This window comes from Rhinatrema bivittatum, chromosome 3 (assembly GCF_901001135.1).
Source record: "Rhinatrema bivittatum chromosome 3, aRhiBiv1.1, whole genome shotgun sequence".
Classification (NCBI taxonomy): Eukaryota; Metazoa; Chordata; class Amphibia; order Gymnophiona; family Rhinatrematidae; genus Rhinatrema; species Rhinatrema bivittatum.
The window spans coordinates 382,131,599-382,146,425 of NC_042617.1; the positions used below are offsets into that span (position 1 = coordinate 382,131,599).

Sequence of the window (14,827 nt, forward strand, 5' to 3'; positions counted from 1 at the left end):
TGAGGTAATCTGTCAGGGATATGAGAAGTGATTCGGTACTTAAAGATTTTCGGAAGCCATATTGGGTGGGGAATAATATTTTGAGGTCTTCGAGGTAGTCTGATAATCTGGCGTTAACTAATAACTAAGTTGACAATGAAGAGGGGGAACAAGAGTGGGCCCATAACCTTTGCAAGCTGCAATCTGATGGATGGCCCACATCTGGGACTGGCGGACTTATGAGAAAGAAACTAAGCAGAATAAAAGGGGTTAGCCATAACAGAGAGGCGACCGTAGCATGTGTACACAAAGATCAACAACAGTACCCACTGATCGGGTGGTACTGACAACAGCTGCAGGACAGACTTGAATGGAGGTCGGAATACTGCATCAACTCCTATATCCAGCGGTAAAAGGATGGGACTACCCACAACTTGAAGCACTTTGAGACCATTTCAGAACTAGCCTGAACAAACAGACTAGAGAGGATACTTTAAAACAAAATAAGGAGGTTGGATCATGGAAGAACCAAAAAAAAGACAAGGCCCAGCCTAGTCCAGGGTTCACGGACTGTGGGAAGCAGGATTCCCAGGGAGAGGGACAAAGAGCCTCACTTGGTTAGAGACAGGGGTTCAGTAGTGGTTAAGCCAACTCTAGACCCACGGGAGGGGGTGGGAAGAGGGCTTTCTTACCCCAGAGAAATAACACTACCACAGGCAAGCGCTCAACTGTGTAAGGTTGAGCTGAGGGTGAGGGTATGTGATAGGGTATATATATCCAGGGATCCCGGAACACCTTAAGAACAGGGTTTAGCTATTTGGGGAATTCTGGGTACAGGCTGTCTCCTCTGCCCCAGGGATATAGTGTAGGCTGAGAGGAGAGCAAAGAGAGGCCCAGGACTTGCAGCCCCTTGAGAATAGTGGACCTGGTTGTGCTGTATAAATTAGGAGAAGGAAGTTCTTTGCCTAGCTGGACTGAATTTGTGTTGTGCAAACTGTGAATGCTGGTGATTTTGTTACACTGTGTATAAAAAAAAAAGCATTTAAGAGAGGAAAAAGCATTTGACTGCTCGTCTCTGTGCCACATGATATAGCAAGTGTTGCTTACCTGTAACAGGTGTTCTCACAGAACAAGCAGGATGCTAGTCCTCACATATGGGTGACATCATCAGGATGGAGCCCAATCACGGAAAACTTCTGTCAAAGTTTCCAGAACTTTGACTGGCCCCTACTGGGCATGCCCAGCATGGCACCAACCCTGCAGCCAGCAGGGGTCCCCCTTCAGTCTTATTTGAAAGCTACAGGCAGTGCCGAAAAATAAAACAAAACGTTACGAACCCAACACCGTGGGGCGGCGGGCGGGTTTCGTGAGGACTAACATCCTGCTGTCCTGTGAGAACACCTGTTACAGGTAAGCAACACTTGCTTTCTCACAGGACAAGCAGGATGGTAGTCCTCACATATGGGGAGTATCGAGCTGAGGATGTCCAAACATGCACCAAATGTACCCAACGGTGTGCAACAGGCACAACAACTGGGGAGGAATTTGGTAGAGGGCATCCTGAACCCTACCGGGCAGGCAGAAGGGTGTAGGTACGTCACGTTGGAAATAAGTTACACATGACAGACTGGCCGAAGATGGAATCTTGTCTTCCGGCTTTGTCCAAGCAATAGTGGGCTGCAAAAGTGTGGAGGAACTCCAGGTGGGAGCCCTGCAAATGTCAGGAAGCGGCATCGATCGTAGGTGTGCTACTGAAGTCGCCATGGCCCTTACAGAGTGTGCTTTAACACGGTCTTGAAAAGGAATGCCTGCTCGCTGATAGCAAAAAGATATGCAGTCTGCCAACCAGGAGGAGAGAGTATGCTTACCCACAGGTTGCCCTAATTTGTTGGGATGGAAAGAGACAAATAACTGAGTGCTCTTCCTGTGGGCAAATGTACGGTCTAGGTAGAACGCTAGAGCCCGTTTACAGTCAAGAGTATGCAGAGCCTGTTCCCCTGGATTGGAATGGGGCCTGGGAAAAAAGGTAGGTAGTATGATGGATTGATTAATGTGAAACTCCGAAACTACCTTAGGTAGTGCGGAGTACCGCCCGATCCTGCAGGAGTTTAGTGTAAGGCGGATAGGTAACTAGGGCCTGTAACTCACTAACCCTGTGAGCTGAAGTGATAGCTAAAAGGAAAATCACTTTCCATGTGAGATATTTTAGGTCACAGGAGTGAAGAGGCTCGAATGGAGTTTTCATGAGCCGAACGAGAACCAGATTAAGGTCCCAAGAAGGGGCCGGAGGACGTAAAGGTGGCTTGATATGGAGCAAGCCCTTTAAAAAGTGTGTTACGAGGGGTTGTACTGATATAGGGACATCCCCGACACCTTTATGGAAGGCGGCTACCGCACTGACATGCATTCTGATGGAAGAGGTTTTTAGACCTGACTCTGACAAATGCCAGAGATAGTCCAAAAACCTTGGGATTGGACAGGAAAAGGGATCAAGGGACTGCGAAGTGCACCATGTTGTGTACCTTTTCCATTTATAGGAATAAGATTTTCTTGTGGAAGGTTTCCATGAAGCAATCAGGACACGAGAAAACGAATCTGAAAGGTTAAGTGGTTGAAGGATTAACCTTTCAACATCCATGCCGTAAGAGACAAGGCCTGAAGATTGGGATGGCATAGGCATCCGTTGTTTTGAGTGATCAGATGCGGGTCCGTTCCCAAGAGAATGTGCCTGCAGATGGAGAGATCCTGAAGTATTGGAAACCACACTTGGTGTGGCCAGTGAGGTGCTATTAGGATCATGGTTCCCTTGTCCTGATGTAACTTCACGAGAGTCTTCGAGAGAAGAGGAATTGGAGGGAATGCATAGAGCAGACCGGTTGCCCACGAGAGGGAGAATGCATCTCTGGGCAGAGAGCGCTCGCTTCGAATGAGGGAGCAGAAATTGTCGACTTTGTGGTTCTGATGGGACGCAAAGAGGTCTGTCTGGGGATAACCCCATTGTTGGAAGATGAAATTCGCTACCGAGGGGTTGAGAGACCACTCGTGCGGTTGGAAGACACGACTCAGTTTGTCTGCCAAGACATTGTCCACTCCCGGTAAGTAGGTAGCCTTGAGGTACATCGAGTGGGAGAGCACTTCCGACCAAATCTGCGCAGCTTCCTGACACAGAAGGAAGGAGCCTGTGCCTCCCTGCTTGTTGATGTAACACATGGCCACCTGGTTGTCCGTCTGGATCAGGATGACGTGATTTGACAGGCGCTCCTGAAAAGCCCTTAGAACATATCGTATTGCTCAAAGTTCTAGGAAGTTTATTTGATGTTTGGCTTCCCCTGGAGACCAAGACCCTTGTGTCTGTAGATTGTCCACGTGGGCTCCTCACCCGAGGTTGGAAGCGTCGGTGGTGAGAATGAGTTGAGGATCTGGCACTTGAAAGGGTAGTCCCTGGAGGAGATTGTTGTGATCTTTCCACCAGGCGAGAGAGAGATGGAGTGAGTCGGTGATGTGGATAATGGTCGACAGAGGCTTAACAGCTTGAATCCATTGTGACCTCAGGGTCCAATGCATGAGCCTCATGGCCAGGCGGGCCATTGGTGTGACATGGACTGAGGACGCCATGTGTCCTAAAAGGACGAGGAATTGGCGAGCTGTTGCTGTATGCTGAGACTGCAACTGGTGAGCGAGAGACACGAGGGTTAGCGCTCATTGTTGAGGTAGAAAGGCTTTTGCCTGCAAGGTGTCCAAGTCTGCCCCAATGAACGACAAGGTTTTGAGATGGGACTAAATAGGATTTTTCATAATTAATGAGAAATCCTAGAGAAATTAGAGTGTGTAGGGTCAAATCGAGGGACGTTCGAGCGGCTTGCTGGGTTGAAGCCCTGATTAACCAGTCGTCCAGATAAGGGTAGACGAGTACACCTTCTTTCCTGAGAAAAGCTGCGACAACCACGAGACATTTGGTAAAGACTCGTGGTGCCGATACTAGGCTGAACGGAAGCACGTGGTATTGATAGTGCTTTGGGCCTACTAAAAACCTGAGGTACTTGCGATGAGTCGGAGCTATCGCAATGTGTGTGTATGTGTCCTGAAGGTCCAGAGAGCAGAGCCAGTCTCCTCTTTGCAGAAGAGGTAGAAGCGAGCCCAAGGTTACCATCTTGAACTTTTCTTGCTGTAGGTACTTGTTGAGAGCACATAGGTCCAGAATTGGACGAACTCCCCCGGATTTTTGGGGGATCAAAAAGTACCGGGAATAGAACCCTAGGCCTTGCTGCGAGAGAGGGACGGGTTCTATTGCTCTTAACTGAAGAAGAAGGGAAACCTCCTGCTCCAGAAGGACAGAATGGTTGGATACTCTCCATGCTTGCAGAGGTGGCGAGTCCGGTGGAAGAGCAAGAAAATTTAGGTGGTAACCCTGAGCAATGACTGCTAGCACCCATTGGTCGGTTGTGATTGATTGCCACATGCCGTGAAAGTGGCACAATCTACCTCCCACTGGTATGCTTGGCAGAGGAATTAGGCTGCTGCTCTCCAAGTGAAAGTCAAAAACCTGAAGCAGGCCCCAGCTGGGGAGCTGCTTGCGGCTTTTGCTTCCAGGCCTGGCAAGGCTGAGGTTTTTGGGAAGGCCTCGTAGTTCGGGACCTTGCTGGTGGAGGATAGTACTTCCTTGGAAGGAAGAATGACCTCTTAGAGTCCTTCCTAAAGGGCTGTCTTGAGGGGAAGTCAGAAGGTATCGATGAGAGCTGTTTAAGGGTCTCATGATGGTCCTTTAATTCAGCCACTATTTGCTGGATCTGTTCACCGAACAGATTGTCTCTTACACATGGTAGGTCAGATAGCCTGTCTTGCACTTCTGGCCAAAAGTCAGAAGATTTGAGCCAGGCCTATCGTCTTGCCGAAATAGCCGCTGCAGACACTCTGGTAGAGGTGTCAAAAATGTCATAAGATGTTCTGATCTCATGCTTGCCTGCCTCAAAACCTTTGCTTACAAGGGTTTGTAGCTGGTCTTGGAATTGCTGAGGCAGGGAGTATGAGAAGTCCTGTATCTGCTTAAAGATGACCCTGTTATATTGGGTCATGTAAAGCTGATAGGCAGCAATTCGGGAGATGAGCATGGCCTCTTGGAATATTCGTTGACCAATGTTGTCCAGGAATTTTTGTTCCTTACCAGGAGGGGTAGCCGAGTGAGGTTTTGACCTTTTTGCCCTCTTTTGTGCAGACTCTACCACAACCGAGTGCTGATCAAGCTGTGATTTTTGAAAGTCTGGGGCTGACTGAACTAAATAAGTGGTGTCAGCCTTTCTGTGTACTGGAGCAATTGATCCAGGATTTTCCCAATTTTTTTTGAGGAGATCAAGAAGGACCTGATGGATGGGAATAGAGGTGATCACCTTGGGGGCATCCAGGAATTGGAGTAACTCCATCATCTGGTGCCTATCATCTTGTTCTGTCTGTAGTTGAAAAGGAACCAATTGAGACATTTCCTTCACAAAATTTATAAATGAGAGGTCCTCTGGAGGAGAACGCTTTCTACTTTCAGTGGGTGAAGGTAAGTCATCGGTGTCTGATGAGGTATCATCACCCCAAGTATCATAAGGATCAGCAAACTTCCCTCTAGGAAGAAGAGGAGGTTGGATACCTGAGGGTCCCGGTCTAGGCTCCGAAAGAATCGGAGGAATTACCGGAGGCACCAATGAAGACATCGAAGGCACCGGTGCAGGCATCGAGGGCATCGATGGACGAGTCGGTGGCGCTGACAGACGTATCGGCACCGATGGATGAATCGGTGGCAAGGGACGTATTGGCATCGATGGCTGAGGCAAAATTCCCGATGGAGGGATGCAGAACGGTGTTTCTCCTCCCAATGATGCTGTCAACGGGGAGGCCATCGGAGACCCGGGATCCATCGGTGGAAAGGCGGCCATCAGCGCCTCCATCCTGGATAGCAGCGGTGCCAGCGCTGCCGGAATCGGGTCGATGGTGGGTTCCACAGTCTGTGCCGGTGTCAGTGCCAGAGGAACCTGAAGACGTTGCATCACCTTGTCGATGGCCTCCAGAACCAGCCGGTCCAGTTCTTCTCTGAGACCTGGAGCAAGCAGCCCCGGCTCCGGAACAGAAGGAGGCAGAGGCATAGCCGGAGGGACCACCGTTACAGGCGGAGTCGTGGTTCCCGAACCCCGATCGGGTGTGGGTTGCCTCGGTGACCCGGTCACAAAAATGGATGGTACATTTCCTGGACGGGGCTTCTTCAACAGTGCCTTGGACGATGGCGAGGTTGATAATTTTGCTCCCTCGATGGTCCGAGTCTTATGGTGTCGATGGCAATATTTCTCCCTGCGATCCCCGCGATCCTGAGAGGGAGTAGAGGGTGTTGATGGTCGTGAAGTCGTCGATGGCGGTCGGTCACCGGTCAGTGGACGATGCTGGCGCGAAGTCCACTGTGCCGGTTCCAACGACGTCGAAGCAAAGGACGGAGTCGGGGTTTGAGCATGAAAGAGGAGTTCCATCTTCTCCATTCTGGCCTTGCGACCTTTTGGTGTCATTAGGGCACATTTGGTGCAAGTCAGGACATCATGCTCACGGCCTTAGAGACATTACACAGACTTTATGGGGGTCTGTGACAGACATGGTGTGAGTACAGTCCGGGCACTGATGGAACCCCAACACCATGGCGATTGAAAAAAATCGAGCTGCGGTACAGTCGACGGCCAGTAGGCCACGAGGGCCAAACTCGACGGTAATCAATGGAAAAACGGGTATAAACTTACTGAAGTACCGCGGTCAGAGAAAGTTAGAGGAGGGACCCCTGTGGGGCAGTTTTAACTTTTAATAATTCCGTGAGGAAAATTCCTGTCAGGAATCTCTTCAGAGCTCATTTACCGCGAGGCTACTGTTGCGCGGAAAAAAGAAGACTGAAGGGGGACCCCTGCTGGCTGCAGAGTTAGTGCTATGCTGGGCATGCCCAGTAGAGGCCAGTCAAAGTTCTGGAAACTTTGACAGAAGTTTTCCGTGACTGGGCTCCATCCTGCTAATGTCGCCCATATGTGAGGACTATCATCCTTGCTTGTCCTGTGAGAATGGGTTTACCAATAGCCAATGGGAGCCCGGCTGAGAATAGCCCAGCCCTCCCCCTTTCCCCATACCTCAGAAGATAACACTACAGCTTCCCCAATTCCTCATAGGTAGAATAACTCTCTTCAGAGCTCCTGTCCACCACCTCCAGAGCCAGCGGTTCAAAACTACAACTGCCCTAACAAACTTTACCAGTCCTCATAAAACAATTAAAGCAAGAAATATAAACCATCAGTCATAACAGTAAACCCATACAAATAAAAACAATAAATATTTCATAACCAGTGATAAGTACATCCATTAATTATCTCAAATTATTTTTTACATTTTCCAAAAACCAATAAAATATTTCAAAAACAGCAGACTATAAATAACATCCAATAATTAAAAATAATAAAGGATAAAAATATTCTTCACTCTCCAAACTTGGGAACTTTTGATTTCCAAATGGCCTGATATTGTCATGGATTAGCAGGGGAAGAGGAAGGAGGTTGTTACTCTCAAACTTTCTCCTGTCTTTCTCTCTCTCTCACACACACACAAGCTCATTCACAGGAGGACAGGCTCTCTCTTCTCACATACATCATTCTCTTTCTCACCTTCACACACACACACACACACACACACACACACACACACACACAGGCTCTCACACACACACACACACACACACACATACACCCCTGACTCACATTCACTCAGTCGTTCAGGCACACATCCTCTCTCTCACACATACATGCTCACACACAAGCTCTCTCTCTCTCACATATACACATATTCTTAGGGCCTCCCCTATCATCTGGGCCTTATCTTAGGTATTTGCTGGGCCTCCGAATCTTCTTGGGCTATGGCAGGATGAGCACTGCTGTGGCCCCGCTGGGCCTCATTTCTTCTCAGGCTGCAACTGGATGAGCTCTGCTACGGCCATGCCAGTTTGTCATTTGATTTTAGCAACTGGGAGATGAATGCAAAGTGCGGTGTGCTTTTGGGGGCACAACCTGCTGCTCCTAAAATTCTGCCATCTGAGGAGGCTGCCTCACCCTGCCTCATTATGGAATCTCCCGTGTTGAACTGTGGCTAGAATTCTCTACCATACCCTAGATGCTCTCAATGAAAAAACAGAAACTGAGTTCAGAGTTCAAACTCAGGTCTTCCTTCTGACAGTATGCAGCACTACCAGTGTATAATCAAGGCTAGTCAAATTCACATGGCACATTTCTTTTTTGTTTTTGATATAAAGAATGAAATCATCTTTTAACCTTTAGCAATAAAAGAATCCTATTGTTGTTGCAGAAACCCAGTAGTTCATTCATATATTTCTTGATTAATATAGTATTCATTTAACAGATAACCCCAGAAACCAACTGCTCTCAGTAATGTGCATTCAAGCCCCGGCTAAGAAGACCGACTTAATGGTTTATAAATATTTTTTTTTCTGCAAAACAGACAGATGAACATCATCTATGGCAAGCAATACCTTTAAAAGTTATTCTCTCTGTATATTATAGGAGGTACACATGCAGAAATGCATTTTGTCAAAGATATTATGCAAATAAGTAATGGATTTTATGATCTAAGGGCACTCTCACTCAATAAAAGGAACAGAGTCTGCAGTATTCTCAAAACTGTTTTCAGCAGTTTCCTAACAGACAAAGATAAAATATACTTGATATATATATATATATATCTTTTGGTAAATATATATGTGGACATTTACAAACAGAATGCTAAGGGCCTTTAGTAGATGTTTGCTTTTCAGATAATGGGAAAGTTTCTTTTCTATCATCTATCAGTTAAGAAAGTAAAGTTAATCTACAAAAAAAGCCTACATACAAATACTACTAAATACTTACTAAAATAAAGAATTAAACAATATTGCTCTTGAGAGGAAAACAACTGGAAAAGCAAGTTTTGCTCCTAAACTGGAAACACCTTTTAAGGGACCACATCCAAAATAATGATTGTCTATGTGGCATTCAGTACACCCACACAAAAAAAAAGCAATGCTACATCTTACTGGTCATATCAATTAGATTTTTTTGTACTTATTTTATTAATTATTAAATACATTAAGCCTCTTACAGGTCTATAAATTTTGTCTAAATATGCTTAAATATATTATATATTTGTGAGTAATTTTCACTTCTAGCCCAGTGCAATCACATCCAGCAATCTTATGGAATAAAAAATGTTAAGCAGTCTAGTTAGCCTTTAACCTTGAAAGCCAGACACCCTCAACCAAAGCTAGAAATGTCTAAAACCCAACAACCATAGATTAGCGTTTAGTGTGCAGTTTGTTACCCATCAAGATAAACACAGATTTTTGCTACAGTAAAATGAACAATTTTTATATCTACAATAAAGCATATCATGGGAAAAAAAATACCATACTGTGTTTCAAACTGTACGCATGGCATAACCTACATAATATACATAGTGACCATAATTAGGGATTCTATTTTTAGGTGTTTATAAACTGTAAATTTAGGTCTTTCTTTTCCAGATAATTAAGGATTCTTTAGGGGTACAAATATTCAATGTTTATTGTTATTTTTGCGGCACAGGTACCATTGCTGGGTATCTTTTTTGGTTCAATCAAATGCATATATTTGTGCAGCTGAGGAGGAGTCAGAGTTAAAAAGGAACAAAAATATAGCGGTGGCTCCAAGACAAGCAAGAAAGGAGAGAAAGTGCAAGGGGAAGTGATGTTTTTCCAGTGTTTAGCCAAAAAACATCAATGTTCTTTTTGTATTGGGGGTGCTTTATCAGTTACAACCTAAAATCAGAAGCTCTAGCTGAAGGATGCTTTTAGAACATAGAACTAAATTAACACAAAAAATATGCAACTTCTACATATAATGCAGTTAAGGGCATCTATGCCAAAAGAATGTTGAAAATCAACTTCTGTATATTGGAAGAGATTAATAGTTGACAATTGTCCTTGGATCTGATCATATCACTGTAGCAAAATATTTTAGCTCAAGTTAGTAGTATAAAGTTTGAGTTTTTCCTCTTCCCAAAAGTTAGTCTGAATCCATTACCACCACACCTCACACCACCACTTACGTGTGCTGTTCAAAAATGGAGCAAAATCTGCAAACAGATATTTTACATTGAAAACATTATTATAAATATGTTGCTGCTATTAAATAAACACACTCTCTTCATTTCACAAATTTAGGTGACCAGAAGGACCTGTGGAATTCTGAAAGATCATAAATAAAATGCATAGCTCTAGCTGTCTTCAGTTTCCATTATTTGCCAAGAGGGAAGCTATTTAATCCATTATGTCTCTGAAATTTTTTGCCATTAACAGTGCAAAAGGGAATACATTATAGAACATAATGAAACACTTAAAATTCACTGGGCTAGCTGAACCAGTGATGATACAGTAAAATCATATTTATTCTCCAATCTCAAATCCAAGTGCACTTGGAGATAACTATGTACTGTAAGCCAAGGGTAGGTAACTCCAGTCCTTGAGTGCTGCATTCAGGTCTACTTTTCAGGATATACACAATGAATAAGCATTAGATATATTTGTATGCACTGCTTCCACTATATAATTTTTTTTTCACTTTAAGACCAAAGATTAACACTATTTCAGGGATGGCCAACACCCGTCCCTCAAGAGCCACAAACAGGACTTGTTTACAGGATATCCACAATGAAAATATATGACATAGCTGCAGTGCATGCAAAACATGCAAAACTATCTCATGCATATTCATTGTGCATATCCCAAAAACCAGGTCTGTCTGTGGCTCTTGAAGACTGGAGTTAGACAACCCATGCACTATTTCTAATCCTTTCTTTTCATGCACAGCTTGCCTTCATACATGCTACATGCACGAGTGGTGCCATTGGCCACTAATTTTAAATTGCATGCATGACAGGTCTTAAGCAAAATACAAATACATTTACTGAAAAACTAAAAATGTAGCCCTGAAAAACACAAGATATTTGAAATGTGTCCTGCCATTTATAAACCTTAAGATCCTGCAATTAAAGTGCGCATTAGGGGAATGGTTTCTCCTGCAGGGGCCTAGAAGATGAGCTCTGGGAGCATGGGATTCTTGCAAAGCCCAGTAAGTGGTAGGCAGCTACTAGGGAGAAGACAGAGTTCTTGGTATAGGACACACCTTGAAATTATGATGTAAATTTTTTTATTTAAGTTACTTGCTTCTTTAAATGGTCTACAGGTATATATATATGCACTTTTGTAACAGAACTGACTTTACAATTGACAGTATTGAAAGGCTGCTTTAGATACAAGTGGGATTTGAAACCATAATCAAATAATGCAATGAAACACTGGTACATGGATATGCAAACGTGATGGGAAAGAGGAATATTTTGTATACCTGTCAAATTCAGTGTGTGTATACAAAACTCTTTCAGTCAAAAGAGAGAACTCAGGAAAGGGAACGCACCAAATACACAACAAAGTTCAGTTTTACTAAGGATGGAGATACTTTCTCAAGATTAGATTAGGATGGCTCATAATGATTTACTATGAAGCAGTTAAAATCCTGCTTCCATATTTAAATACAGCAGGTCTATTTATCAGTACATTTATATGGCTAATCTCATACTGTGAAGCATGATATTGTGTCATACATTAAAAGACAACAATCCCAACTCTGGCCATCCAATGCAACTGTTACTCCGTCTGAATACTTCAATCTGTCATCCCCTGTTCTCCCTCTAACCTTCTCCCTATCCTCCTCCTTTCTGCCTCTACTCCCTTTTTCACATTCCCTGTGGAATGCCTGCTCTATTTCCTGTAAACTTGCCTACATTCATGATGCCATCTCTCACTCCATCTGTCTTGCTCTGACCGAGACTTGGCTTTCCCCTAAACACATCACTTCTGTTGCTTCTAAAGCAAGTCATTTTTCTTCTGTGAAATCGCTAAAATCCACCCCTTTCTTTCTGAGCATGCTACCAAAATGCTCATCCACTTTCTTATTACCGCCTGCTTAGACTTTTGCAATTTGATCTTCATGGACCTCCTATTGAAACATCTTTCTCCACTACAATCTATTCAAAATTTGGTGGCATGAATTATTTTTCATGTAGCTATGACCATGAAACACTTCTTTTCAAGTTGCTACATTAGCTCCCTAACCACTTCCACATACAGTTCAAGTTTCACTCACTCGCCTATACATACATAAGAACTTGCCATGTTGGGTCAGACCAAGGGTCCATCAAGCCCAGCATCCTGTTTCCAACAAAGGCCAAACCAGGCCACAGGAACCTGGCAAATACCCAAACACTAAGAAGATCCCATGCTACTGATGCCAGTAATAGCAGAGGCCATTCCCTAAGTCAACTTGATTAATAGCAGTTAATGGACTTCTGCTCCAAGAACTTATCCAAACCTTTTTTAAACACAGCTACACTAACTGCACTAACCACATACTCTGGCAACAAATTCCAGAGCTTAACTGTACGTTGAGTGAAAAAGAATTTTCTCCGATTAGTCTTAAATGTGCTACTTGCTAACTTGGAGTGCCCCCTAGTCTCTTCTCTCCCTACTCTTTTCCCCATTAATTCTGTTCATCAAGCAAGTTGCTTATTATCTGTGGCCTTTTCTTCCACCAACTCCCAACTCTGTGCTTGCCATCTTGCTGATCCATATACCTGGAATAGACTTCCTGAATTGGTGCATCATGCTCTCTGGCCATATTCAATTTAAAAACTAAGGGGTAGATTTTAAAAGAAGTGCGCGCACATGTACACCCGATTTTATAACATGTGCGCGCATGTTATAAAATCGGGAGTCGGCGCACGCAAGGGGGTGCACAATTGTGCACCTTGCGCGCACCAAGCCGTGCTGCCTTCCCCCGTTCCCTTCCCACCCCTTCCCCTAACCTTCCCCCCCAGCCCCAATCTAACCCCCCCAAAAAATTTGTATTTTACCTTTTGCGCCTGCCTCTGGGCAGGTGCAAGTTGCGCGCGCCAGCACGTGATCCTCCAACACAGCGACAATAGCCGCTCTGTCGGAGGCCTCTTGCTCCATCCCCGCCCTGCCCCGCCCCCACACCACCCCTTCTGTAAAGCCCCGGGACTGACACTTGTCCTGGGGCTTTACGCGCGTCACCAGGCCTTTGGCACACGTAACCTTTTTAAAATCCAGCCCTAAGCTTTTTGAAGCTGCTTTGAAATCCTAAGCACTTCTCTACAAAGTACATACTTCTTATAGACTCCTGTTTGTAATGTGTGTATTGATTAGACTATAAGATCAATGGAACAAGGACTCTCTCTTATGTGTATCTATATAGCGCTGCATGTGTCTAAAAGTGCTTTAGCAAAGATAAATAGCCATAGTGGTAGTAGTATGTGGTTACATATCCCCACCTCCAAACACACACATATACCTTATACACCCTTGCCCTCACCCCAGAAGGCAAGCTTGGGTAACAATGGAAACTCTGCTGGCCTTGAGGGCTGGAGGAAATTTGTTTTCATGACAAAGCTTCAGTGCCATACTCTGGCCATAAAACCACCAAGAGATTTATCTTATATCCTGAGCTTGAGGTGGTAGACGAGTTCTGCTGTTCTAGTTGGGAGACTCATACTCCCAAACTGCAGCGTGCAGTGCTACAGCCATAGCCTTGGGGGTCGGCCCAATGTACATCTTTAATAGTATAAAATGTAAGTGCATTTGTAAATATGGAATCAGATAATGCAAATATAACTTTGGCACAGTTGTTTAGAAAATAGCATAAGATACATTTTAGAATAATGCCTAATATAACACCTCTCCTGCTGTTTCCCATGTGCCAGATCAGCTTGCTGTTATGGCCAACAGGAGCCAAATATCTTTAGTTTATTCATCTCAATAAAAATGGGGCAGGGGGCTGGCCCAGTGATAGTGCCATGCAGAAAGTCCCCAGTTCTATTACCAGATCATCCCTTCTGCATCCTGGGTCATATAGGAATGCTATAGAGGCAGTCACAGGATCATTGTTAAAGGTGACACCTCATGACTGGATTTAAATCCCATGATACAGGGTTCTGGAAGGAACTCTGGGGTATAGCATCTGGCTTCAGTACAATCTGCTGCAGTGACCAGACAGCAACAGTGGAAGGGAGAGTCTATTAAAATAGGGAAAAAATCCTCAGCTAGTTGTGAATGAAGGCTCATGGTGACAGAATCCCAGCATTGGTTCCAAATGGGCTGGAAGAAAGGAAGAACTACTGGACCATAAAAAAATATAGGTCAGAGAGATCTTGCTACAAATCGATCGGGGGCAAATTTTCAACAGCACGTGATATCCATATTTAAAGAATTAAAGCAAAAAAAAAAAGTGCCAATCCCAAACAGCTACTACTAAAATAAAAACACTGCTTCACTTAAGATAGTTTACATTTCATAATATATATTAGTAACCTAAGGTTCATCAGATCCTTTCTATAGAAAACGTTTACTATAAGATTGAGCTGTATCTAGAAATAAACCTCTCAAAATCTGTAATACTCCATGAGCCCATACAACCAACCTGAGCAATTTATTAAATTTTATTTATACAGGATTATCGCTATGCAGTATCCATTTTCAAAAGTTAAGCTTTTCATATGATAGCAAAGGAACATCTGTCATTTTATCCCAATCACTGTATATGCAAAACTAAAAGTCATATCATTGGCCCTCCATTGCTTAATTTGCTAATGCAGTTTTGTTGCACACATTACTTCCCTTTCAACCAGGGATCCCCCAAAATCAATCCTCAAGGGCCACAAACCAGTCAAGTTTTCAGAATTTCCAAAATAA

At 44.1% G+C, this 14,827-nt stretch overlaps 1 protein-coding gene across 7 annotated transcripts in view; it reads right to left on the minus strand.

Moving 5' to 3' along the window:
- The window catches only part of MYO6 (myosin VI), a 527,529-nt gene that overhangs the window by 10,382 nt on the left and 502,320 nt on the right, over positions 1-14,827 (minus strand). For 5 of the 7 annotated variants that reach the window (XM_029595584.1, XM_029595582.1, XM_029595583.1 and 2 more), the window contains one exon: positions 10,111-10,137. The exons of the other annotated variants lie outside the window; for them this stretch is intronic. In XM_029595584.1, coding sequence (XP_029451444.1) covers positions 10,111-10,137 — 27 coding nt within the window. The remainder of the gene's footprint in view (positions 1-10,110; positions 10,138-14,827) is intronic. 7 annotated transcript variants of the gene reach the window in all.